Here is a 27,309-nt window from a genome sequence, read left to right as displayed (position 1 = left end):
TTTGAAGCTCTGTTATTAGATGCATATATATTGAGGATTGTTTTGTACTCTTGATGAATTGAACTTTTTATCATTATGAAATGGCCATCTTTACTGCTGGTAATATTGCTCTGACATCTACTTTGTCTGACTGTAATAGTGCCACAGTGTCTTTCTTTTACACATCCTATTTTGTGTGTTTATAATTGAAGTGCATTTCTTATAGGCAACATATATTTGAGTCTTGCTTTTTTTAATCCAATCTGACAATTTCCACCTTTTAATTGGGGGTATTTAGGCCATATCTATTTAATGTGATTATTGGTAAACTTAAGTTTAAATGTATGATCTTGCTATTTATTTTCTATGTTTCCCATCTGTTCATTGTTTCCTTCCCTTTTCTGCCATCTTTTGGATTAAAGAAATTTCTTTGTAATTCTATTTTATCTCCTTTGCTGGCTTATTAGCTGTAACTCTTTATTTTACTGGTTGCTTTAGAATTTATAGTCTACATCTTTAACCTATCATAGTCTACCTTCAAATAGTATTTTACCACTTTATATATATTATAAAAACCTATTACTATACATATAGTATATTTCCCTTTCTCCCCTCTTGTGCTATTGTTATCATACATTTTATTTTTATATAGATTATAAACTCTACATTACAACTGACTCTTGAACAACATGAGTTTGAACTGCACAGGTCCAATTATACATGGATTTTTCCAAGAAATATACAGTTAGTCCTCTGTATCTGTGGACATGGAACACAGGGATATGAAGAGCCAACTCTAAGGACCTGAGCATCCACAGACTTTGATATCTGTGGTGGTGGTGGGCTGTCCTGGAACAATTCCCCTGGGTGCTAAGGGTCAGCTCTACTATTAGTTAGCTTTTATCAAGTTCAGAAAAATTCTGACCATTATTTCTTTCATTCCTTTCTTGGGGGGACTCCAATTATGCTTATATTTGGCCATTTGAAATTAACTCACTGCTTGCTGATGCTTTTCCATTAAAAAAAAAATCTCAGTTTAATTTTGGGTAGTTTCTATTGCCATGTCCTCAGTTTAACTTTTCTTCTTCAATATCTAATGTACCGTTAATCCCATTTAGTACATGTTTCATATCATAGATCATAGTATCCGTCTCCAGAAGTTAGATTTGGGTTTTTAAAATTATCTTCCATGTCTCTACTTTACTTTTTGTTCATACAGAATACAGTCATAATGTCCCTATCTTAATGTCCTTGTTTCTGAATTTTAACATCTGTGTCAGTTCACAGTTGGTCTCTGCTGGATGACTGACCTCCTCATTGTGGGTCCTATTTTCTTGCTTCTTTACTTGGCTGATTACTTTTTTATTGGACGCTAGGCATGGTGAACTTTACTTTGCTGCGTCCTGGATGACTTGGTATTGCTATAAATATTCTAACTTTGCTCTAGGATGTAGTTAAATTATCTGGAGACAATTTGATCTTTTTGGTTTTTGTTTCAGGATTTGCTAGGTGGGACTACAGCAGCCTTCAGTCTAAGGCTAATTATTCTCCACTACTGATGCAAGGCTTTTCTGTGTACTCTACCCAGGCTACTGTGATTCTTGAGGTTTCCAGTATGGCTGGTGGGAACGGGTGCTACTTCCAGCCTGTGTGAGTGTGCTGGGCACTATAACCTCTAGATCTTTGAGGTGGTACTTCCTCCAGTCTCATGTAGTTTTCTCACAGACGTGTACTGATAAGTACTCAGCTGAGTACTCACGGAGGATTCTTTGCAGACCCCTGGAGTTTTCTCTCTGTGTAGTTCTCATATCTTTGGTACTTTGTCCATGAGCCTTAGCTGTCTTGGTCTCTCAGGACTCTCACCTCTGCCTCTACAACTCACTACCAGCTGGACTCTGCTTGGGAATCCCCTGTTTGTGCCACACGTTGGAAACTCTCTGAAGGCTGTATGTGCAACCATATGGCTCATCTCATTTGTTTTCCATCTCTTGGGGATCACTGTCCTTCATTACCTGATGTCCAGTTCTTGTATATTATTTTGAATATTTTGTCCACTTTTTAGTTGCTGCAGGCAGGGGGAAAGAGCATCAGTCTGGTCCCTGTCACCCCATCTCGACTGGAAGTATAAGTTTCTTCCCTTTGTTTTAAAATTAGTTATAGGGTTCTGGAACTATCAAAGTCTGATTCTACTACTGAACTCATGTATAGTAGTTCTTTTGCCTATCTAATGGCTTTACAGTTGAAAATTTATAGCCCTATATATAAATAAGCTTAATATTTTAATATTTGAGCCTTAGGTTTAGATCAAATGGTCATCATGTCTTACCAGTCCTTGAAGGACATCTCTAATGTGTGTCTTGAGGAAGGAAGGGGAGAGAATCCATGTACAAATCCACCTGCACTTTAAAACTATCGCTTCTAATGGCCCAGGAATTCTCTGCAGTGGTAAGCTAAGAACAGCTGTTTTACCGTACAGCAAGTATCTGTCTACCTTTAGGAGATAATAGTAACGCTTTTAGCATTTTCTTATTCGTCAGTGTTAGTCACATAGATTCAATATAGACAGTCAAGCTCATAAGAATCAAAGAATAAATTCATATGAAAGTTGACTCTTCATGCAGGAACTTTTCAATAATAACAGCAAACATTTCTTTAGCACTCACAATATAACAGGTGCTTTGTTAGGTGCTTTAAATACTTTTTCTCAAGTAAACACAACAACAATCTTATAAGGTATAGTCCATTACAAACCCCACTGCACAGACGAGAAAACTGAGGCTCAGAGAGTCAAATCAAGGTTAAATAAGATTTCATTCTTTTATTCAAGAAGTATTTAATGAGTACTTAGTATGCCAGGCACTCTTCTAGGTACTGGGAATATAGCAGTGGAGGAAAAAAATCTCTGAGCCTGAGTTTATACTCTACCACAATCTCTTTACAGCAATAAAAATTTGTAAAAAAAATTTTTGTGTCTGGTGCCATATCAAAAGTATAATGGCAAATGTTATAAACTTATGTCACTGAGGGGAAAAAAAATCTAATTTTAAAAGCAGAGGAAACATTCTTTGTAAAGTTGTTTAATCTACTAAGTACAAATAGCTGGGATTTAATAAAGTTTTGGCTGTCTCCAAAACCCTTGCTCTTTCCACTATTCCATAATAGCTCTACATCAGAGTACATTTCAGAAAGAGATGCATTAAAAAATAAAATAAGGAATCTTTGCAACTTACTGAAGTTTCTTGATTGAAATGATAGATGATAAACAGGGAGCAAAACAAAATGAAGACAAATATGGTATTGGTCAAATTAATATTATTAATATTAAAATTAATAATTAATTAATTAATATTAATATTAATATATACTTTTAGTTTTGAATAGAAATAGTCTCTTATCAACTTGTACACAAGAAATATATTTGCTATTTCAGGAGTGTAAAGACAGTGCTTTCCTTTGTATATATACATGTAAAATATTCATCTCAAAACAAACAGAACTATGCATACCTCTACAGCAGGTACGATGTCTATGCCAACAGTTAGAAATTCTTCAAACTTCAGAAATGGGTTAAAGCAGCTGCCAACATCAAGTAATCTGATCTTTCCTGAGGTTTGTAGCAACCTAAAAATAGATTATTTTCATTATGCTTTTTATAAGATGAAATAAAATATAAGAAAAATTCAAACATTTGAGAATAAAAAAAATAGTATAGATTATTGGCTCTCTTTTTGGTCTCATGATCCCTTTACATGTTTAAAAATTACTGAGGGCCTAAAAGAGCTCTTTTGTTTATGCAGGTTCTATCAATAATACCATATTTGAAATTAAAACTCAATGGTTTAAAAACATCAATTCATTTATAAAACAATAACACTATAGTATATGCTAATGTAAATTATACTTTCTAATGAAAGTCTAGATTAGAAAGATAGTAAAAATGAGTTACTGTTTTACATTTTTTCAAGTCTCTCTAATGTTGGGCTTAATAGAAGACAGATGGATTCGCACGTCTGCTTTGCATTCAAGCTGTTGCAACATCACATGCCATGAAGTTTCTAGAAAACTCAACCCTACACTCAAAAGAGGATGAGAGTAGAAAAGGCAAACGATATTTTAGTATTATGATGAAAATAATTTCCTCCCCACAGAGACCCTAGAAGGGTCTCAGATCCCCAGACCACACTTTGAAAACTGTCTTTGTAGATGAAAGAATCCATTCACAAATTAATTCTCAGTAGTCAATATAATGATGTCTTTGGACTTTAATTTGTCTCAATGATTTAAAAGGACCAAAGAGCAAAGCAATGAAAGGATAGTATTTCTTAAGTTATGAAAAATTTTATTTTGTTCAGGAGTGTTCCTTGCGTCCAAAAGTAGTAGGAAAAAAGAAGGTAAACAAAACCGGACATGACCATTAAAGTTAGTCAAATGCAACTATTGATAATACGGATCTACATAGCGGCAAATAAGGATGAAGGAAAACAGTGGATTTTTGTTGGTCTGAAGCCTATAGTCCTAGACAAGTAAAGCAATAATAAAAACCAACTTAAGACATATGCCATTTTATTGATACTAAGACAATTTTGCTGAAAAAAATTATGAGTAGACACTGGAAACATAAAGGAAAGAAATATAGTGAAATAACTGGGTAAAAACAGAATCTTGGTTCTTTAAAGCCTATAGGGCAGAGAAAATCTGCCCAGCTTCTGTTCCTTTTACCTCAGCTAGCATATTGCCATAGTGTCCATTAGAGAGGTGTTAAACTACAGACTGTAGTTAAGCTCCTGGAAAAGGCACTGTAAGTCAAAATAAAATAATATAAAGTTGATTTTTTTTTCCAGAAAAGGAACACAATAAATAGGGGTTACATTTTTTACCAAGAGCCTGATGTCCTAACATTTTATAGAAATGACCATAATCACCATTTGATTATAAATAAACTGTATACAGGACCTGTTTAATACAGTACATGGCATTTTATAGTACCATAAAAACAATATGAACCAATTAAAAGATTTTTGTCAACCAAATTTTATTTAAGAACTCATCCAAAGAAGGGGTTATGAGGGTATAAGGAAATAAAAGGAATAGCTAGAAACTCCCTCAGCAACAAGAGCTGATCCTAGGGCTCAAAAGGTAATTTTCTGTACTGCAGCCAAATCAGGAAGTAGATTATTATGTAGTTTGGGTGATGTGTATAACAAATAATCATCTGTAAAGTTGAATTAAGTTTAGTGATACTTGAAATATCACAATACACTAGCTCTAAGGAAGAAGGAGGCCAGCGAACTACTGTGGTATAGGTTCCAAGTTGCTAAACAGAGCAAAAGATCCAGTAGATAGGTACCTTGAAATGCCTGGCATATAGCTGACATTTACTGCTAAATTAACAAATTTGAATACTTAAATCATAACCAGTTTGAATAAATGAATCTATAACAACATGTAATACTAAGTACACTACTAGATTGCCATTCTAATCCTTATGTGGGGCTATGGTTAAGAACAAGAGTTCTGGAATAAGAGAGACTAAAATCAAAACCTGATTCTGCCCTTTACCTGTGTGATATGGGGACAACAATGGTACCCACACTTAAGAGTCGTTTCTAGGATTAAATGAGATTATGCGTTTATAATTCTTGCCCTAGTATCTGGTACATGGTAAACGCTCAAAAAGTGGTAGATCTCATTGTTAGCTATTAATATCATGTTATATATAAAATCTTTTGTGGTTTGTCCCCTAATGATCTTCCTGAACATGGTAGAAGCAGAATTTTACTATCTTCCTGAACATAGTAAAAGCAGAATACTGGTAGACTCTAGTAAATTGGGTAACAAAAAATTTCTGATAGTCTTTAAAAAAGTGCTTCTTAGAAATTAACCTTTCTACCTGGATGGAGTATTCCAAATCATTCAACTTAATTCAACTTTGAAATATAATTACCAATAACTTAATATCATGGATTAACTTAATAACATTAACTCTCAGTAATACACTTAATCCATTTCAAATTCTTTGGTTGAGCTCTGTAATTTTTTTTTGCATCAACATATATTTAGTTTAAAGACTAATCACAAAGTGAACAGAATATCCAAGTAATTATCACCCAGGTCAAGAAATAACACATTGCCTGCACCGTAGAAACAGGATCCTCCCTGACGACATCCCCTACCCCTTTCTGTAATGGTAGCCACTATCCTAATTTTAGTGATAATCGTTCCCTTGATTTCCTTTTATAGTCTTGCTACCTATGACTGTCTTCTGAATAACATAGTTTAGTTTTACACTACACATTTGCTTTTGTGACTTTCTTCTTTCATTTAATATTAAGTTTGTGTCATTTGTGTTTCTGTAGTTAATTCATGTACATGGCTGTGTGATAGTACCTTTATACAACACATCCCATTGTGATTTTGATTAGAGTGGCACTGAATCTAAAGATCATTTGGGAGAATTAACGTCTTTACAATATGGACTCTTTTAATCCATGGACATGGCATAGTTCTCCATCTATTTAGTTCCTCATTGTCTCTCAATAGCTTTAACAATTTCTCTTAAAAGGTCCCATGTATATTTTGTTGGATTTGTATTTCTTGTTAACTCATATTTTTTGGTGCTGTTATTGCTTTTCCCCTATGGATAAACCTTGTTATTTTTTAAAATTTGATTTTTCATTGTTGGTTACAGAAATGCAATTCAGTTTTGTACAATGATTTGTATCCAGCAACATTACTAAATTCCTGTTATCTCAACTGCTTATCTGTATATTATTTGGGGTATTCTAGTCTGGGTACGTAGTTACATAATCTGTGAAAAATAATATTATTTCTTCTTTTCTTATCTATCCATCCACCCACCCACCCATCTATTTTTTGCCTCGCTGCTTTGCCCAGGACTTCTAATACAATATTAAACAGGACTAATACAAGCAGGTACTATTTTGTTTCCAGTCTCAGAGGGAACATTAAGTATAATGTTCACCATTAATGTATAACTCACCATTAAATATAATGACTGTTGCAGGTTTTATATAGAATCCTTGATAAAGCTGATGAAGCTACTTTTATATTTTGCTAGCTCCTTTTAAAAAAAAATTTCACACAAATCTATGTTAGATTTTATCAAATGTACTCAGCTACTGAGATATGACTTTTCTTTGATCTGTTTATGTGATACAGTATACTCATTAATTCTGTAGTGTTAAATCAATCTTGCCTTATTGGGAAGAATCTAATTTGGTTTTGATAAATTACTGTCTTCATAACTTAAAGGATTTGTTTTATATATGTATATACAGTTGGTTCTATTTGTGATGGGTCTGGTCTATAAGGTCACCACGATCACTAAACCATGCTCCTAAGGAAAATACAAGACTAGGCCTCTGGTTACAATACTTTCAACACCAGAGCAACACATAACCTGGATTTATGTGTATTTCTGTTTAAAGGTAACTTATTTAATATGTATTATGATGCATCAACACTGAACTCACAGCCAACACCATTATAACTCATGCCTAAGGGAAGCATATCTAATACACTATTTTCTCTGTAAGGCATAATACAGCATTCCTGTGCTTAGAACAGGCTCGATGGAACTTTAACATTATGCTTAGGGGCCATTTTTAAAGCAAAATAGGGCTTCCCTGGTGGCGCAGTGATTAAGAATCCACCTGCCAATGCAGGGGACACGGGTTCAAGCCCTGGTCCGGGAAGATCCCACATGCCGCGGAGCAACTAAGCCCATGTGCCACAACTACTGAGCCTGCGCTCTAGAGCCCACGAGCCACAAGTACTGAAGCCCGCCCGCCTAAAGGCCGTGCTCTGCAACAAGAGAAGCCACTGCAATGAGAAGCCTGCGCATCGCAACTAAGTAGCCCCCGCATCACGACAAAGTAGTCCCCGCATCACGACAAAGTAGTCCCCGCTTGCCGAAACTAGAGGAAGCCCCCGCGCAGCAATGAAGACCCAATGCAGCAAAAAATAAAATTTAAAAAATAAACGTAAAATCAATAAAGCACAAAAAATGTGATATTAAATAGACTGAAAATGGGACATTTTTATACTTGAGAGCTGAAACAATAAGGCAGAGCTTGCATTGTTCAACTTCAGCTGGGAAGGTGTGTGTCAGATGACAAATTTTTCACCACCCTCAGCATGTCCACAAATGAGTCTGAAAATGCCATGAGTACTCACCTTGGAGTTGAATTTTAGTGAGTAGGTGAATTTGCAGATATGGAATTTCTGAATAATTAGGATAAACTCTGTGTGTGTGTGTATGGATTTTTGCATCTATGTTCATAAGTGAGATCAGACTATAATTTTCTGTGCTAGTACTGTCCATGATGGGTTTTAATATCAAGGTTATGCTAGACTCTTAAGATGAGTGTGGGATAACTCCTTTCATTCTATTTTTAAAGAGTATGTGTAAGAACAGAATTCATTTTTCCTTAAATGTTTACTAGAACTCGCTGGTAAAGCCATTTAGGCCTGGAGTTTTATTTCTGAGATCTTTAATCACTGATTTAATTTCTTTAATGTTATTACAAAATTCCAACTTTTATCTCTGACTTTTTCTATCTTCCTGCTCTTTACTATTTCCTTTTCATTTTTTTTTGGAGGGGAAAGGGCCTTATTTGCTGAGGTATCTTTAATTTCTTGAGATAGATTCTTAGTTCACTAGTTTCAGCTTTTCTTTATAATATATGCATTTAAGCTATACATTTTCCTTTAAGTGATGCTTTAGCTATATCCACAAGTTTTAATAAAAAGCACATTTGTAACTTTTGACAAAAAATTTCTTCACAAAAAGTATCATTATTATTTAGTTGAAAATATTTTCTAATTTTTATTATAAATTTTCATCTAATGGATTTTTTTTTTTGGAAGGTTATTTACTAATTTCTAAACCTTTGGGTATTTCCTTATTGCAATTTGGTACCAATTTTTAGCTTAATAGCATTGTCTACATAATTCAACCCTTTGAATCTTACTAACATTTGACTTATAAATTTTTATAAATTAAATAATACCTTAAATATTTAATATAATTTTTTAAATTCACAATTTTTTAAAAAACATTTTTATAAATGTTACCTGTATGCTTGAAAGAATATTACTTTGTAGCTTTTGGGTACACTATTCTATATATGGCTATTAGATTGTTAATTATGTTGTTCAAATCCTCTACAGTCTTACTCACTGTGAATGCTTGCTCTCTGTTATTGAGAAGGTGTGTTAAAAATCTTCCAACTTTTTTTTAAAGAAGCAGATAAAGATCGCCATAAATTGATTTGAAATAATAGTTATTGAAATTAAATAATTATGAACACAGTATTCTGATTATAATCATATCAATGGGTGAAATTTTAAGGACAAAAAACTGCAAAGAAATCCTGAATTTTACTTAGTATGTTGTTGTGGTACTACTGCAGCCATTTAAAAACTATTTTGTGTGTATTGAAGGGCTGAGCAAATAGGGAAATAAACTAAAGTTGCTGGGAGATACAAATTCAGAATGAGGGAAAGGAGAGAAAGAATCCTTCGGAGATAGACTAGAATTAGAGGTTTCATATGAAAGGGTGTAGATGCAATAACACCCCAGTAGCAGTGAGGATACCTAATGCCAGAATTTGGTCCCTTGCTAAAAGGAATCTGAACTTTTTACAGGAAGGCTTATTTCAGGGTTGAAGCAGAGAAAGTACAAGGTGAGCTTCAACTATCTTGTTGTACAAGAAAGTAAGGTAACGCTCAAAAACTAATAGGAATATACCAAAAGGTCAAAGGAGCTAGCTTACAGGAGTTTCCACTGGCCTAATTTGAGATGATTTTAGCATCATAATAATGATAGGAATGAATTATAACACACTGAATTTTTTAAAAAATCTATCAGTCTACAGAACTTTAAAAAAGAGGGGAAAAGGGAAAGTTTTTCTTTATAGAAGAATACCAACCAATGAATGTGTAAGCAAGCTAGAAATAGAAAAATCACCTATTTCCAACTATTATAGTAAAAAAAAAAAAACCGAAACAAAACTTGACTCAGGCAAGACCATGTTAAAGTTACAGTGAAAATTGTCAAGGAACAGGAAATTGTCTCGATCTTCACGTATAACCCAACAGATTAGAGATTAAAAGTGCCTTTACAGTGAAGAAATCTGGAGGATACCAATTTAGTCAAATGATGAAACTTAACATGAATGATAATGGGACAAACTGACATATGCCCTCTTAGTGATATACTGAGAACACAGTATCATCTATATCTATCAAAAATGTTTAACATGGATCTATCATGGGGAATTTTCTAGATTAATCAAGCCTAAGAGATATTCAACTAAATACAATATATAATATTTGATTGGATCTTGGATCAAACTACCAACCCACAGTTATAAAGAACATTATTAGAACAATCTGGAAAATTCAAATGTGAACTATGTAAACATGTAACTATATCAATGTTAAATTTCCTGAATGTGATGACAACTGTACTGTGGTTATGTAGGAAAATGTCCTCAGTCTTTGGTGATACATGATAACGTATTTAATGTTGAAGTAACTCAAATGGTTCAGAAAAGAAACAAAAAGAAAAATGTGTCTATATATACACACACAGATTTATGGAGTAAATGTAGCAAAATATTAACTGTTAATGAATCTTGGTAACAAACATAAATGAGGGTATTGGTTGTACTACTCTTAAAATCTCCCTTAGAGTTTTGAAACTTATCAAACTTTAATGCTGGGGAAAAAAAAAACAAACCTCCTCAAAACAACTGTAGGTTTGTCTGTCAATTTTTGCTTTATGTATATTGAAGCTATACTATTAGGCACGTACAAATTAAACACATATTCTCCTGTTAAATCACACCTTTTATTATTATGAGAAATATACTTTATCTCTAGAAATTATATTTATTCTACCATATTATATTTTGGATATGTCTCTCATAAGCAACATAAACTGGATTTTTATGACAATAAAAAATTTCTTTTAATTAGAGTATTTAGATCATTTACTTTTAAAGTGATTTACCAACATATTTTGATTTATATATAGTACCTTACCTTGCACCTTCTATCTGCTCTATCTGTTCTACGTTTCTTTTCCTCTGCTCCTTGCTTTCTGTAGAATCACCCTGGGAGCTTCAAAATTACTTAAAGACTCTGATTTAATTGGTTTAGGATGGAGCCTGGGCATTAGGGTTTTTAAAAGCTTCCCAAGTGAATGTATTGTGTAAGCCAAGGTTGAGAATTGGTTTTAGATTTTTCCTTTTAAATTTTAATAATTCCATATTGTTTCATTTTACTGATTTCAAAAATTTATAGTTTGTTCTTTTAGAAAAATATATACTTAACTATTGAATAATCTTAGCCTTCTCTCAAACCATACAAATGCTTGAGACCACAATTCTGTTGTGTGGTTATGTTAGTCTTTTTGTGTATTCTGTTTTATAAATGTTTGTCCGTATTTACCTTTTCGGTTGTTGTTGTTGTTGTTCATTCTTTCTTTCACTTCAGACTTTCCATCTGGGGTCATTTTCTTTCTGCTTGAAATACACCTCTAGAATTTCTTTTAGTAAGAGATTTCTCTCTCCCATTCTTTTCTCTCCTTCTGCAACTCCATTAAGAAGTTAAACCTTATTTTATCTTCTGTGTCTTTAACCATTTTAATTCATTATTATTTTTTTTCCTTGTCCATATGTGGCATTCTGGATAATTTCATTTACTCTGTCTCACTCAGTTCAATAATTTCCTCTTTAATTCATGTCATACACTGAGTTATTTTAATTATTTTATTTTTTATCTCTAGAAGTTTTCTTTTTAATTTTGGCTTTCCAAATGGCTTGTAGGTTCTTAAAGTTTCTAGTTCCTTCAGAAACTTTCAAGCATTCTTTTATTTTTAAAATATTATTTTATAAACAGTGACTCATAATTCTAGTGTCTGAGGCCTTTAAATATCTATTCTTGATACGTGCTGATTTTAGATCATGGTTCCTTGTTTCCATACATGCTTCATAATTACTTCTTACTGTGAGATGTTTTTCTTAAAAAATTATTTACGAAGTTTCTTTGAGCAGAAGTATTCATTTTTGCTCTGTCAGGCAATCTGGGATACCACCAGTGCCGGACCACTTTCAACCAAATAAACAGGGTTTAAAGTTTTTTGGACCACCCTTGTGATGTGAATTTAGGAGTTTATGTTTAGGATGTCCTGTAGTTTCAACTTGTCAGAGTCTGTCATGCTGTGGACGAACGGGGTAGATTTATTCTGGTTCACCCTTAAACTGAGAAAGTAATTTTCAGAGTTGAAGCTCCAACCAGTCGAGTATAAAAACTAAAGTTGAAGTCTGCAGTTTGGAAAAATGCTCTCAAGGCTAAAGAAGCTTTGTGCTCTGCCTCCCTTTCTGGGTTCCTGCCAGCATTTGCATTTGGCCCTACCAATTCTTTGGTGTTTTTAAGATTTATCCAACATTTTTAAAAAATTATTCTTTTCAAGTTTGAGAGATTAGTTAGAATATCCTGCTAGCATATTCTAGTTAACTTTCAAAGTAAATATATAAACAGATAAAATTAATTTAGTCTAGTTGGTCAGCATAAAATCAGTCTGTGACAAAAAGAGTCAATAATTATAAAAGGAGTATAAGAAGTATTTCATTATTATTCACAGATATGAAAATACTTATTATGTGAATACACTAGGTGTGCTAAGAGCAAAAATATCCTCTGAATAATCTATCAAATGACTTTGAAGTTTCTTAATCAAAAAAGGCCAGAGAACCAACCTTAAGTGACCTTATATGACAGACTTCATAGTTAAAATGCCAAATACAGATATGACTAAAATGACATTGAATTACCCAATTTTCTCATTTTAATCACTATTTCAAATTTTTCTGCAAGAGAAATAAGCAAGTCTTTTACGTTAATACTATGTAAAAGCTATCCTGGTCTCTCTCAGGTTTACCCTTAATAAATTCTTATGGGATTTGTAATCCCATAGTCCAAAATAAATAAAATTTATAAGGACTACTTTCACATCAAGATGATTTTTATTGATAATGACTAAATCCTGGCACCTATATTTCTGTATTTGAAGCACCAATACTTTAAAATTAAGCAACAAACATTACTACTTATGCAAATTCTCATATTATAAATTTACTTGGAGGAAAAGCCCATTTTATTTGCAAGTTAAATGATAGGTAAGGTGGTGGTTAGGTATCTGGAATTCAAAACATTGGCCTCAGCAAAGTAAGAGTAATTCATTTAACAAAAGAAATACTTAAACAGTATAATAGGGCGTTTTTCTTTTTTTTCTCAATAGTACCAACAAACTACTCTTCCTCACTGAAGCTGAAAGATCTTGAAATTCCAGTATCCTGGCACCCAAATTATATTTCAGAATACCTTTCATTCACAACACAAAAACAAAACAAAATCTTTGTCAGATCGTACGCTCTAAGTTTTGATGTGGAAATGTAAGTCTGAAGCCTCAAGGTTCTAAAATCAAAAATAAGATTAGATTTTGGAAGGAAATTTTCAAGTTTATACTAAATAGCTATAATCATAAATATATAGTTAAGACTGTTTAATCTTAGCTTAGAAGTTGTTTTAATTTGAAATTATTCATCAAAACAGTATTTCAAATCTTCTACAAAAACCTGAATAGCTTTAGTATCATTTTTAAAAATACTTTAAATGTATACATAACTATAACTTGACAAATACTTATTGAATACTTATTGTACCTGTCTACCTCTTTTTAGGAGCTTGAGATTCCCAAGTAATTCAGTTCAGTAAAGAAGACACACATGCAAATACAACATGAAAACAATGCAATGACTGTATAGTAAAGGAGTGTATAAAATGTTATAGGAGCAGAAGAACACTGGTAGAAGAGAAGGGAAATCCATATCTGGGACCTGCAGGATAAGCAGGCTTCTCCCAGGAGAAAATGGGAAATGGGGGGTGAAGAATAAAGGGAAGGACTGTTGAGGTAGGTGACTGTCATTCCAGTCAGAAAGCATAGTAAGTGCAAAGGTACATGTTTCCAAGTAGGTGTGGACTTTCCATAAAATCTGTGAAACTCATAAAGTGCCTTTTGAAATGTCCGGTAACTGATTTCACTGTATTGTAGTTTTTAAGTCCAGAGTGACAATTTTTTGTTCTTTTTGCCCTTAACATTTTTAAAACTTTGAATTTTAAAAACAAGCAAACAAACAAAAAAGCCTCTAAACATATTTCCTAGAAAACAGAGAAGAATATTATCTGAAATGGCTCTTTCATTGATTTATCCAAGACTAGAAATCTAATTCCACTACCATGAATAAGTACATATATGTATATGGCACTATTTTTCAAACTGACTTACATATTTTAATAGAACATTCACAATGTAATTTCCCCAAGAAAATTTCCCCAGAAGAAGTAGTTACTAAAATGCCAGTAACAGCACCTTCTTCATAGTGTTGTATAAACATTAAATGAGTTGACTATGCATCATAGATGGGGACAAGGAGTAAGGAAGTAATAATTATCAAAAGTTTGGTACAGTTAAAAAAAAAAAAGGCTCTGGAGACAGTCAACAGAACTCTATCTTCACTTCTGCTTTACTACCAAGTGACCTTAGAAATTTTACTTACCCTTTTTTGCGTCTCAGTTTCCTCATCTGTAAAATGAAAGGCCATTCTAATTCTAAAATTCTAGATCAGTTCTTGATAGAATACCACCCCCTTGCAGATTTGAAACCTGCCTGTATCAATGTCCCATTGAAAATAATCAAATAAACAAAAACTAAGACTTCTTAAAAAAATTACTACCTAGTGAATTTTCCTGAGGTCCAAATTTCATGAAAATCTATTTTGTCAGATTGTTAATAGACATCTAATAGCAGCAAAGCTCTAAGGGGCATCTTTTTCAACGTTCCATATATAGGATAAAAACTGGCATAATTATGGCACTGTCAGATGCAACAATAATGAATCAAAGTCTTTCACTGCCTCAACATGGAGGCAAAATGGAAAGGGACTCTGTCACTTAGGATGCCTCTGCATGAGGCTCTCTACCAATAGTTCTTAATCTTTTTGGGTAACAAACTTCTTTGAGTATTTGATGAAATCTATGGCCTTTTCCCCCTAGACAACAATACACATATGATACACAAATCACATTTTTATATAATTCAGGGTGGTTCACAGACTCTGCTTGGATTATCTGAGTTTCCATGTATAGGCAGTGATGATGAAGATAAAGTTTTATAGAATCATTGTCTTGGTCTGGTATAGTTTTGTTGCAAGGAACAGAAAACCACTTAAACTAGCTTAAGTAAAGTCAAATTTATTTTAAATATGAAAAGATAGCTCATGGAATTCAACTTTAAGAAGCACAGTTGGTCTTCATGGGAACAGAAAAGTTACCAAGGAGATAGTCTTCTGTCTCCTTCTTCTTTCCAGAAAGCTGCCTCAGTTGCCTACAAAAAATTTCTGGACTTTGATGACAAAAATAGACATGGTCCTATATCCCTGAACTATACTATTAAAGTATAATTATTTTTCACTTCAGTTTAGAGTAGTTAGTATTTACATACACAGTCAGGATATGAGCTAGATTAATAAAGTAATATTTGTGAACTCCTCTCTGAGTTAACGTTTAGCATTCTTTGTTAGGATGTGCTCTTTAAATCCCTTCCAAGACACCTGTAACTCTCAGATAGCCCTTCTCAGATTATACTTTTCATGCTTTATCCCTCTTCCCATAGCAACCTAAGACTTATTACAGCTATATCATTTTCTACTGAAACATCTCTCCAAAAATTAACATCAAACTCAACCACAATAGACAATCTGCCACCATTAAGAATGTTTAAAAGAAATGCGAAATGTAGGAGTTGTAACTTCATTAAACAGTTGTAATAAATTTTGTGGTCTACGGCAGCACTGTTGGAACATGTTAGTGTTCTCTGGAGACTACTCTGGGGCATTTAAACACATTTTTCTAAATGTGCACTAGGCTGTATGTAAGCCTTAGATTTTAAAGCCTTTTTTTGACACGTAAAATGTGATTCCAAAGAGATCAAGGAAAAGAAAAAAAAAGTCATTATACCTTATGAGAAACAAAACAAAAAGAAATGGCTGAATTTACTAATGTTGGTAAGGCAAATATTTGGAAAAAATTAGTTTTTCTGATCAGGAAAATCTTTATAACAGGTCAACAGTCTGACTAGTCAGGAAACAAATGGTTTTCTAAAGGACAGCTAATGAAATACAGTTAGATTGGTTCCTAATTTCAGCATATATGCACTCACTTATTTACATTCTGTAAAGTGATAAAACATACTGATTAGAAAACAAAGTTTAGCTAGAAAGTTTGTAATGCTTCCTCTACATTTTAATGCCTCTTTCAAATGTTCATTTACATTCCTCAGTAAATTTTCATTTTGCTTCTTTAGACAGATTTACGCAGAGAATCTTAAAATTGTATTATTTAAAAAGATTTTTAAAACTTAAGAATTCATAGTCTTCTAACTTCATTTGCAGTTTTTCAGAAGTGTTAAGAAAAAAATCTTATATGTAAAAAACATGTATAGGCTGGTCAAATGATAACTTTCTATTTAAATTTCCCATGTTGGTGTTTACTCAATATTGTCTTTGTTCTCTTTTCCAAAACAGTTATAGTAAAACATCACATTTCTTTACTCTCTCCCCCTCAATTCCCATCCACTGGTTAAGGAGTTTAGTAAGGAAATGCAGGATTTTATTTCCTACAAAATTTTCTGTCTGGCATGCTGCCAGTGTCAACAACAGCATCTTGAACTCCTCAAGACATATTAAGAGGGAGCTGTAAACTCTAAGTAAAATTTTTTGCTCATTACATAAGAAAATCTGGCAATATTTACCCAAGTATGCAGTTTACAACAGTTTTTCAAAGTGCTCTCTACAAAGCTGTAGGTATTTTCCAGAGTCCATTCAAGGGCCAACAAAGGCAGGTATGGGAGATATCTGGAGGCTACAACTTATATACCCTTTGAGCGTACCATAAAATGTTTCCTCTGAAGAAAAGGTTCTATGGTTAAAATGGTTGAAATCAATGATCTAGGCCTTATTAATTATCCCTGCTGGTTTGATGTAGAGGAAGGGAGAAATTAGATTTCCATATCTTATCTTTTTGAGAAGAAAAAACAAGAAGAAAATGCATTTTTGAGAGTTAGTATGTAAAACAACAGCACTGTCACTCTGACTCTGAATTCATGACAGTCATATATATGGAAATTTTTCTAAAGCCAAATTTTAGGGCTGATAGATGACAAATAAGTGGGGAAAATTTATTACTAGATACCTTGGATCATATAAAAATCCTTAGTTCCACCTATCCTCTTGTCTCAATCATTCCTTCAAGGAACAGCAAAAAAAACCAGTTAAAATAGAAAACTTCTGACTCTGATGACTTGGTTTATTATCATTTATTTAGCAACTCGTTCTTAGCATTGTACATAATCCATTTCATTTCTATATGTATCACAAATCCCTGAAATGACGCTAACAATTATTGATTTTGATGGCAATGTGTAAAGCCAGACAACAGCTTCCCCTCCATATTTTGGTAGTAAAGAACAAAAAATATATTGGAGGGAGATTAAGTGTGTGAGTAAAGGTTGTTTATAGGCTAAATAATCTGCACTAAGTAGATGAAGTCAGGCTTTAAGAGGAAAAGAGAAAACAAGAGTTAGCTCATGGAGTTGATTTATATCTGAAGGGACAGTTTTTCCCAAAGTGCATTTCACGAAATAGTCTTGCAAGTCGCTTCTATGTCAATAGGTCAATGAATGTGGAAAATATTGTCTCTTTTTGAAGAGCTACAGGCACGTAACCATATAATAGCTCTACAATTAAGAAACTCAATTTAATTTTAATGTCCAAATTTATTTTGTTGACAAACTCCCTTTCAAATTATGTATTACTTATTTTACAGAACTTCTCTGGGAAACTTTTGAGACGAGATAGGGATTCATGAGAAAGGCATGGATATCTAGTTTTTAAGCAAAACATCTGAAAAAAACTGAAAGGATGACCCAGAAAATCCATATACAGAGATCAGAGAAGGGTATAAAAAATTAAGTGAAAAGATCTCAGCATGGTTTCACATGAATGCCCAGATTCACGCTCTTATTGACAACATTCTTTGTGTTGCCATCATGGTGATCAGTGTAATCATGTAACAATGGTCACTATATCGGCAATGTAAAATTCTTACGAGTAGGTACTACTACTCTCATTTTATAGATGAGGGGAATGAGGCTTAGAGAAGTTAAATAACACATGGAAGGTCATATGCTAGTAAGTGATTTCAGGTGGAATTAAATCTGTCTAACTCAGCAGCCTGAGCTTTTAACAATTATGCTCACTACGTTTAGCATAGAAGGAAGTAGCAGTTTGGATACAAATTAACAGTTGTCCATGCATAAAATAAATATGCTATGGAAATATATACTATAAATGTAGTTCTTCATTTTGAATACAAGTTAGTCATATGTATTAGTTTTCTATTACTATATAATAAACTACCACAAAGCTAACTTTAAAATACAACCTAATTCTATAGGTTAGAAGTTCCGGTATGCTTGCCTGGTACTCTGCTCCAGGTGTAATAAAGCTGAAATCAAGGTTTCAGCAGGCCTAGGCTCTCATTTAAGAGTTTTGTGAGGGAAGAATCCATTTCTAGGCTCATTCAGGCTGTTGGCAGAAACCAGTTCCATGTGGATGTAGGACTGAGAGCCCTGTTTTCTTGCTGGCTGTCTGCTCAGCTTCTAGAGGCCACCTGTATACCATGGCTCATGGCCCACCCCATTTTCAAAGCCAACAACAGCATACTGAATCCTTCTCATGCTTCAAATCTCCCTGATACCCTCCTTTTCCCCTCCTGTTCTGTTGCATTTGGAAAAAATTCTGTGTTTTTAAGGGCTCATGTGATTAGATTAGGCCTACCCAGATAATCTTCCCATCTTAATCAATGGATTAGTAACCTTACCAGAAAAAAGACTAAGGTCACATGAGGAAGAGGGAATTCTGCCTCCAGACTACTTTTAGACTCAAGATGCAACATTACCACTTCCCTGGGTCTCTAGCCCGCTTTCCTGCCTTGCAATTTTGGACCTGCCAGTCCCTATAATCATGTGAGCCAATTCCTTAAATCTCTGATCCTCTACACACACCCACATACTATACTGGTTCTATTCCTCTGGAAAACACTAACTAATACACACTCCCCAAAAGAATCCCTGTATCTGGTGGTCAAGCTTCCTGTTTTTGTGTAGGGTTACCTGAGAGATGAGAAGGAGTTCCAAAACACGGAGAAATACCAGTGGCATATCCCTGCTATTTGTTCCCTAGCAGCATACCACAATATATTGAGTTTCCTTGCTCCCAGGTAAGTCAATAGATGACTGAATTATTGATTTTAATTAAACTAAGCCTCATGAAAGACTAGCTTATCAAGATTCCTGGCAAAGAAGTTTAAAGGTTGAGGCTTCCCTGGTGGTGTAATGGTTGAGAGTCCGACTGCCGATGCAGGGGACACAGGTTCGTGCCCCGGTCCAGGAAGATGCCACATGCCGCGGAGCGGTTAGGCCCGTGAGCCATGGCTGCTGAGCCTGTGCGTCCACAGCCTGTGCTCCGTAACGGGAGAGGCCACAACAGTGAGAGGCCCGCGTACCGCAAAAAAAAAAAAAAGGAAAAAAAGAAGCTTAAAGGTTGAAGATAATCTAAAAATGGAAACGCAAGGGAGTTACAAACCAAACAAAACAAAACAGATCTGACACTTCGATTCCTAGTAAAAACATTTCTTAGCTAGACTGAAGCAAGCAAAAAAAAAAAAAAGACTAAATCAGATCTGGCAAGAAATTGGAAAAATTCAAAATTATAAAGTTAATTGAAATGCAGATTTATATTCACTCATGACCTTGTCCTAAGTGATATTTTAAAATACTGTTTAGGGCTCCCCTGGTGGCGCAGTGGTTAAGAATCCGCCTGCCAATGCAGGGGACACAGGTTCGAGCCCTGGTCTGGGAAGATCCCACATGCAGCGGAGCAACTAAGCCCATGCACCACAACTACTGAGCCTGCGCTCTAGAGTCCGCAAGCCACAACTACTGAGCCCGTGGGCCTAGAGCCTGTGCTCCGCAACAAGAGAAGCCACCGTGATGAGAAGCCCGCGTTCCACAACAAAGAGTAGCCCCCGCTCACTGCAACTAGAGAAAGCCCGCGCGCAGCAACGAAGACTCAATGCAGCCAAAAATAAATAAATAAAATAAATTTTAAAAATACTGTTTATTTCAACTTTCTCAAATAAAATAAATTTTAAAAATACTGTTTATTTCAACTTTCTCACCTGTTATTTATGAAATAAACAATTTGTTGGTAACCTACACTTCAGTATTTTTTAACAACTCAAAATTTTGTGATAGGGCATGATTCTTTAAAGGCAAGGATCTAGTGCTTGAGTGACAATATATTTTATATGTAATGGAAATCTTTTAAGAGTTAATATATTCTTACCTGTCTTCTTAAAAATGACTTGAACATTATCTTTTCTGGACATCGGAGGTATTCATCATGACCATTAATCATCTTTATAGATATATAAGACTCTGCCCCTCCAAAAAATTTGCCTGTTTCTAGAATTATTTGTTGCTTTTCTTTAAGATAGTTGGTCTTTTCTCTGTCACATTTTGTTATTATGTAAACTGACTCTTCTGTTTTCTTAAGGTTTCTAATCTATTATGCTTTGAAAAACTCTCTCCTTTATTTCCTCTTCTTCATTTTTGTGTATGAAGGCCTAATTCCATGGCAATTACTTGAACTGATCTCATCTTTATTCAGGGTGGTTAAATATAAGTCGGCTAAAACTAGATATACTGTCTTTTATTAACCAGGGTAAGAAGCCAAATAGTAGAGATATTAGATTACCAATGTTTTCTGAAGATATAAAGTGTCACACACAACACCCCCCAACATCTGCACCCCCTTTTTAAAACCTTTTCTTAGTCTACTTCTAACATTTTAATCCTTTGTTGTTTCTCCTTGGGATCACCCATAATCTGTTGTATTTATGGCTCCATCCTACTCTAAATACTTTGGACCAACATCACCATACTCAATGGTATACAGAACTGCAAAGATATTCTAGGGATAAAAAGAAAATAAAGGAAACAGGGTACTACTGATTTTCCCTGTTTCTAACCTTGATTAAGTCATCTTTTTCTAAAGTCACAGTTAACTTAATCATGAGATTTGCACTATTTGGGGTTTTGGTTAAAATTAATTTTATAGTCCCTTCTAACAGAATTCATTCATTCACCGATTTAGTGTGTTCCTTTATGTGCAAGGTTACTGTGTTAAGCCCCCAAATTATAGCAGAGAATAACAGAGTTTGATCATCTGTCCTCATGATGCTTTATACACTAGTACATGGTCTGGAAAATTATAATGGTTAGGAAGATTATAATGCCCCTTGGGCCAGTTACTAAAGTGAATAACTTAATTCTTTTAGAATTTTCTAACCCTTTTTTAAAGTTCTCAACTACTACTAAAGCCTAAAGAAAACCTGGCCTTTAGACACAGACACAAGTTCTCTTGTGATTTTATGATAGAGTAGATTATTTTACTTAGATTAATTTACTGTGAATTCTCTCAAACATACAGACTTTCCCAGGTTTTCAAAATTGTTTCTACCTTTGAGAATATGTATTCAATCTAGAGTTAATCCATAACAGTACAGAGATCTTGGGAGGAATAGGCTTTTCCTCTTACACGGAAATAGACATAAACATTGCCTAAAGGCTTAGAGATTGAGTGAGGTAGACAATGTCATTCTGAAATACCTTACTACTCTACACTCATATTTATAGTTTAAGTTGTAGGCTGTGACCTCTATCACTGTTGGCGTAGATAAAAATTAACACAGGTAACATTGTTTCTTTGAAGGCTAAAAACCACTGCTTTGGAAAACTGAGGTAGAAAAGAATCCAGCTGGCTAAGGTTCTTTAACAACTTACATATTTCACAGAAGGCTTCCACCTCAGATTCACATTTCATGTCTGGTCATGTTCTTAAGGCCACATTCTTAATTTTAAAATATTCTCCAGAAGTAAAGCAATTATGCTCATACTTTCTATATTAGATTACTCAATTGTTTCCATTTTTCTTTCATTTATTCAAATATATACTGAGTACTTATTGTATGCCAGGTATTCTGTAGGTACTGATGATACAGTGGTAAGGCAAACTTACTGTCCTTAAACTTACACAGCAGGAATCTAATTTAGGTAAGTGCTGTATAAATAAAACATCATGAATTATTTTCATATGGCTTTCTGTAAGTAGAGCTGAACTGAGTGAGAATGGGAAATACACACAATATAATAAATATATAGTACTACATGAGGACCACCACTTCAAAAAAGAGTCATAAATAATATATGATTTGGGAACTGAAGTGTCTATTCACTCCTCCATATACAGTTACTCAGTATCACTAATTTGGCTATTACCAGTATAGTAAGAATAAACTTAGTAACAATGTGTTATTAAATTTGGTGCAGGGAAACATTTCAGAATTCTGTGCAACACTGTGACTAATCTAAAGACTCCAGCTCTGACTTTGGCAGATCCGCAAGTAGGCAGTCTCCATGGGCCAAGTGAAGCACAGAGAACGGTCGAGAATCAAGGAAGGAAAACTATCGGGTGAGAATCAAGGAAGGAAAGCTATGAACTACTTGCTGCTGCCTGGTGAAACAGAAGAGGTCAGGAGGGAGTGGGCTGAAACCCAGGAAGGCGGCTGTTTATTGTTTACAGAGTTTCAGTTCCTATTTTATCTCTAAATAGCAGCTTTCCCACAAGCTTCATGGTTGAAGGTTTAGAAAGCCAGACACTAACTATTCTTCACTATAGATCTCAAACTATAGATCCTGTCTAGGCCTAAGTACTAGATCTCAGAAGAGCTTTATAAAATCTGTAGAGTACTATCCTTAACCATGACAGTTATCACAGCAATATTTTGACACTTTCATATCAAAATGCTGTGACAAAGATTGAGTTATATTTATCAAAAGGCAAGTGACTGAAGAAAAAAAATGTCAAAGAAAACATAAGTACCATCACTCTCGAATACTCCATATAAAATTAGTGAATGTTTTCTAAGGTTCAATACCAAAAAACCAAGTTATCCTAGTTAACTAGGAAAGATAGCACTAACTAATAGAAAATCCATTCTCTGAGTGTAATGAATGATTTTAAAAATTACGGACCAGAAAGACTTACCTACAAATGAGGCGGGGGATAAGAACAAAGCTTTCAAGTAAATAAAGCATTTCTTTTGGAGAAGTACTAAACAGGAGATTTTTATTAAGAAAGTGATTCTCCTAGGGATAAGAAGGAGGTGATGATTTAAAGTTGCAGCACAAACAACACAATTTACTGTTCAACCCACTCAGTTCTATACATATACATACATCCTCTGTTCCTTGACTTTAGCCAGTTGCTTGTATATCTCCATCCTCTAATTTAGTTAATGCTGTTGTATTAGCATTAAAAATAAATCCAGTTAAATTCTTATTTAGATGATTCAAGATAATAAAAAAATTTACTCTATAGACTTACAAGTACAGAATAATGTGTGTGTTGTAGTCACTTGGGGAGAACTCCTGAATTTCCCTAAAGACATTACCCTATCTTAACCTTTTCACTTGCTATCATGCTTCTCTTTAGAGGATCATTACTCTATAAAGCCCCCCCACCCGAAGAACATCCTCTCAATCTGTATCCAATTAATGATTATCCTCCTAACTCTTACATTCATTATACCTTCCTTTTCATTCCTGTTATACACAAGCATTCCCTAAAGTTCCATAATTAAGGTTTCTCTCTTTCCTTCTCTCTTTCTACTTTACAATTTTTCTCCAGAATGATTCAGGTGATATTCTGTATATCCAGATGATATCATGTACTTCCAACAATCAAAATAATCCCCAAATGCAGATGATACTTCTATATCTACTTTCTGATTTTTAAAATTTTTTTCCTAGCTCTAGACTCACATTTCAACAATATGCAAGATAATAATAAACACATGCTGTTGAATTCAGTAATTTAACAAGTATCTATTGGGGACCTTGTATGTGTTGGCACTATGCTAGGAGCTGAGTTACCCACAAGGCAGACATGGACCTTATCTTCACGGGGTTTACAATGTGGTCTAAGAGGAAAGACAAACCATAAACAGAATAAGGAAAATACAATGAGTTAGAGCAGGGGTTTTCAAACTTTTTGGTTTCAGAATACCTTTCTACTCTTAAAAGTTACTGAAGACATCAAAGAACTTTTGTTTATGTGGGTTATATCAATTGACATTTACTGTATAAAAATTATAGCTGAGTAAATTTTTAAAAATTTATTCATAAAAATGGCAATAATAAAATCATCACAGGCTAACTTTATAAATAGCATTTTTGGAGAAAATTATATTTTCCAAACAAAAACTTAATGAGAAAAGTGACACTGTTTTACATTTTTTTTGCAGATCTCTGTTGTCTAGCTAAACAGATAATAGCTGGATAATCATGCCATCATGCTTTAGTGTGCTTTTTGTGTATTTCCCATTTCATCACATGACATTAAAAAGACAATTACTCAATAGTTAAGTTTAATACAATTTATAATTTTTATTGCTTCATCACCAACAATCAAGTTGAAACTGGACTTTTTTTTTTAAATTGTGGGTTCATGGCGAAGAATACGACTATTAATATAATTTGGTTTCACTGCCTTGATTTGTGCTAAGATGTCAGCAACTTTATCCACCATTGCTTCTGAACTATCAGTACAAATAGCAACATGGTAAAAAAGGCAAATAATATTTTAATATTAACATGGAAATACTGTGAACTCACAGACCTCCCCAAAAGGGCCTCAGAGACTCCTAGAGATCCATGGATCACACTTTGAAATCTGCTATGTTAGAGGATTCTGGTAGCCTTGTTGATGATACCAAATCTAGGAGTAAAGGAAGTTCCTTCTCAGAGTGTTGAATAAGACTATACGTAAGGATTAACAGGAAATTATCCAGGTGAAGGGGTTGAATGATGGGTTGTGAGAGGATGCTCTGGGCAGAAGGAAAAACACCAGGCCGAAGCTGGAGTTCTACATGAATTAAAGAAACATCAGTATTATTAGGTCATATAGTTGAAAAGAAAAGGTACTGAGGAAATGAGGGATGCCGAGGTCAATAATGAAGGATTTTCTATGTTATGTTAAGGAGCCTGCATTTTATCTGAAGAGCAAAAGAAAATCCCTGAACAGTTTTAGGTAAGAGAGCTGGCATTATCAGGTTTATGTTTCAGAAAAAAATTCTCAGGATGAACTGTGGAGAATGAATTGCAGTAAGACTGGAAATAGAAGTCTATTGTAATTGCCCTGGTGGGAGAAGAGGACAGAGAGATGTAGACTGACTGAAGTGATATTGAGAACTTAGAAATGATAATAGGACTTGGTGATTAACTGGATGTGGGAAGTGAGACAGGGAAGGAGTCAAGATAAAATCTTTAAGTTTCTAGCTTGGGCATACAGATGCGTTTAATGAAACAGGGAACATTGGAAGAGGAACAAATTTGGGTGATTCAGAGTGTAGGAAAGGGGAGAATATTAGCTTGCTCATGATACAAGGGTATCTCACAGGCACAAACGCAAACAGAGTTTAGTAGGCACCTAGATATATGAAGCTCAGATCAGAGCTCTGAACTGGAAATACAGATTTGGTATCACCAGCATATACGTGGTAACCAAAACTATGGAAGTAAATTAAGCTGCCATGAGAGGATATGAAAATGAAGAGTAGAGAGCACAGGACCAGCATTTAAGAGGCAAAGAAAGGGGATGTACTGCTATTAAGAAATGACAAGAAATGTACTGATAAAAGGACGTGTCCTTACAGCACATGTATTAAGATGAAGACATTTATTTTTTAAAGATAACACTGCAGTCATAAGGAGAAGAATACATAAGTTGATTGTTAATAACCACTAAATTACCATTAAGACTCATAAAATAGGTACTATAGCACATGCCTCTACCACCCCCATAAAATGAATAACATTCACTGATATCTGTTTCAGGATGAGTTTTATTAGGCTTTAGGTAACTCACTAGAAAACGGTAATTTGTTAGTTAAAACACCAAAGACTCTATTTCCTAAATTATACTTCTATAATTCCATGTAAGTCTAATTAGCTTTATATTTTTTATTAGATCAAATTAGATTCAACTCCAGTTACCAAAATAATAAACAACTTGTTTTAGATAGTAAATCTTTAATTTACTATCTGTTGAGGACATAATATACAGAACTATAATAAAAATCCTATAAACTGAAGTTAACAGAATTTGGGGGGAATGCTTTAAATCTTACTAAGGAAGCATATTTACTTTAAGAATTCCTCCAAACAGGGACTTCCCTGGTGGCGCAGTGGTTAAGAATCCATCTGCCAATGCAGGGGACACGGGTTCAAGCCGCGGTCCAGGAAGATCCCACATGCCATGGAGCAACTAAGCCCATGAGCCACAACTACTGAGCCTGCGCTCTACAGCCCGCAAGCCACAACTACTGAGCCCACATGCCTAGAGCCCGTGCTCTGCAACAAGAGAAGCCACCGCAATGAGAAGCCTGTGCACTGCAACGAAAATTAGCCCCCACTCACCGCGACTAGACAAAGCCGCTGCGCAGCAATGAAGACCCAACACAGCCAAAAATTAAATAAATAACAGAATGCCTCCAAACAGAATTTTTCGTAGAAAATATTTTTTGGTCATTATTTTCCTTTATATATACAGTCAGATTATAGAGGGCTGGATCACGGTATTCTTCTTATGACAATTTGCCCCTTGTGCTATTGTTACCCAAATGATGCTTTGAACCTATATAATCATCACTACTTTCATTCCCAACATCTAGTACTTTGGGTCATTATCTGAAAGCTCAGACCTTTGGGGTCTTTATACGTAGTTCTTCCTATTTTTTTTTAACAGAAGACTATACAGCATTATTTTATTTTTATAAATAAAGGGAGACTCAGGAATGTTAGATATTTTCCCAAGGTTATTCTCTGAGCCAGTGTTAAAATTGGGAAAGGAACTATCTAACGTTTTAAAAAGGAGCAACTGATAAGCACGGATTATTAGCATTCAGCTTATTCATAATCTCCAATATATATATATTTTTTAAATGAAGAAAACCTATGGAGGAAAACTTTACATTTTGAATTGGTAATTAATACACATT

The 27,309-nt window shown here is 34.3% G+C and overlaps 1 protein-coding gene across 1 annotated transcript in view; it reads right to left on the bottom strand.

Annotated features, from left to right (window-relative positions):
* BMT2 (base methyltransferase of 25S rRNA 2 homolog) overlaps positions 1-27,309 on the bottom strand; it is an 87,121-nt gene that overhangs the window by 15,421 nt on the left and 44,391 nt on the right. Inside the window, exon 4 of the mRNA XM_004269878.3 lies at positions 3,486-3,600. Coding sequence (XP_004269926.1) covers positions 3,486-3,600 — 115 coding nt within the window. The remainder of the gene's footprint in view (positions 1-3,485; positions 3,601-27,309) is intronic.

The sequence above is a fragment of the Orcinus orca genome, chromosome 9, assembly GCF_937001465.1.
Source record: "Orcinus orca chromosome 9, mOrcOrc1.1, whole genome shotgun sequence".
Classification (NCBI taxonomy): domain Eukaryota; kingdom Metazoa; phylum Chordata; class Mammalia; order Artiodactyla; family Delphinidae; genus Orcinus; species Orcinus orca.
This window is presented reverse-complemented; position numbering and strand designations above follow the sequence as displayed.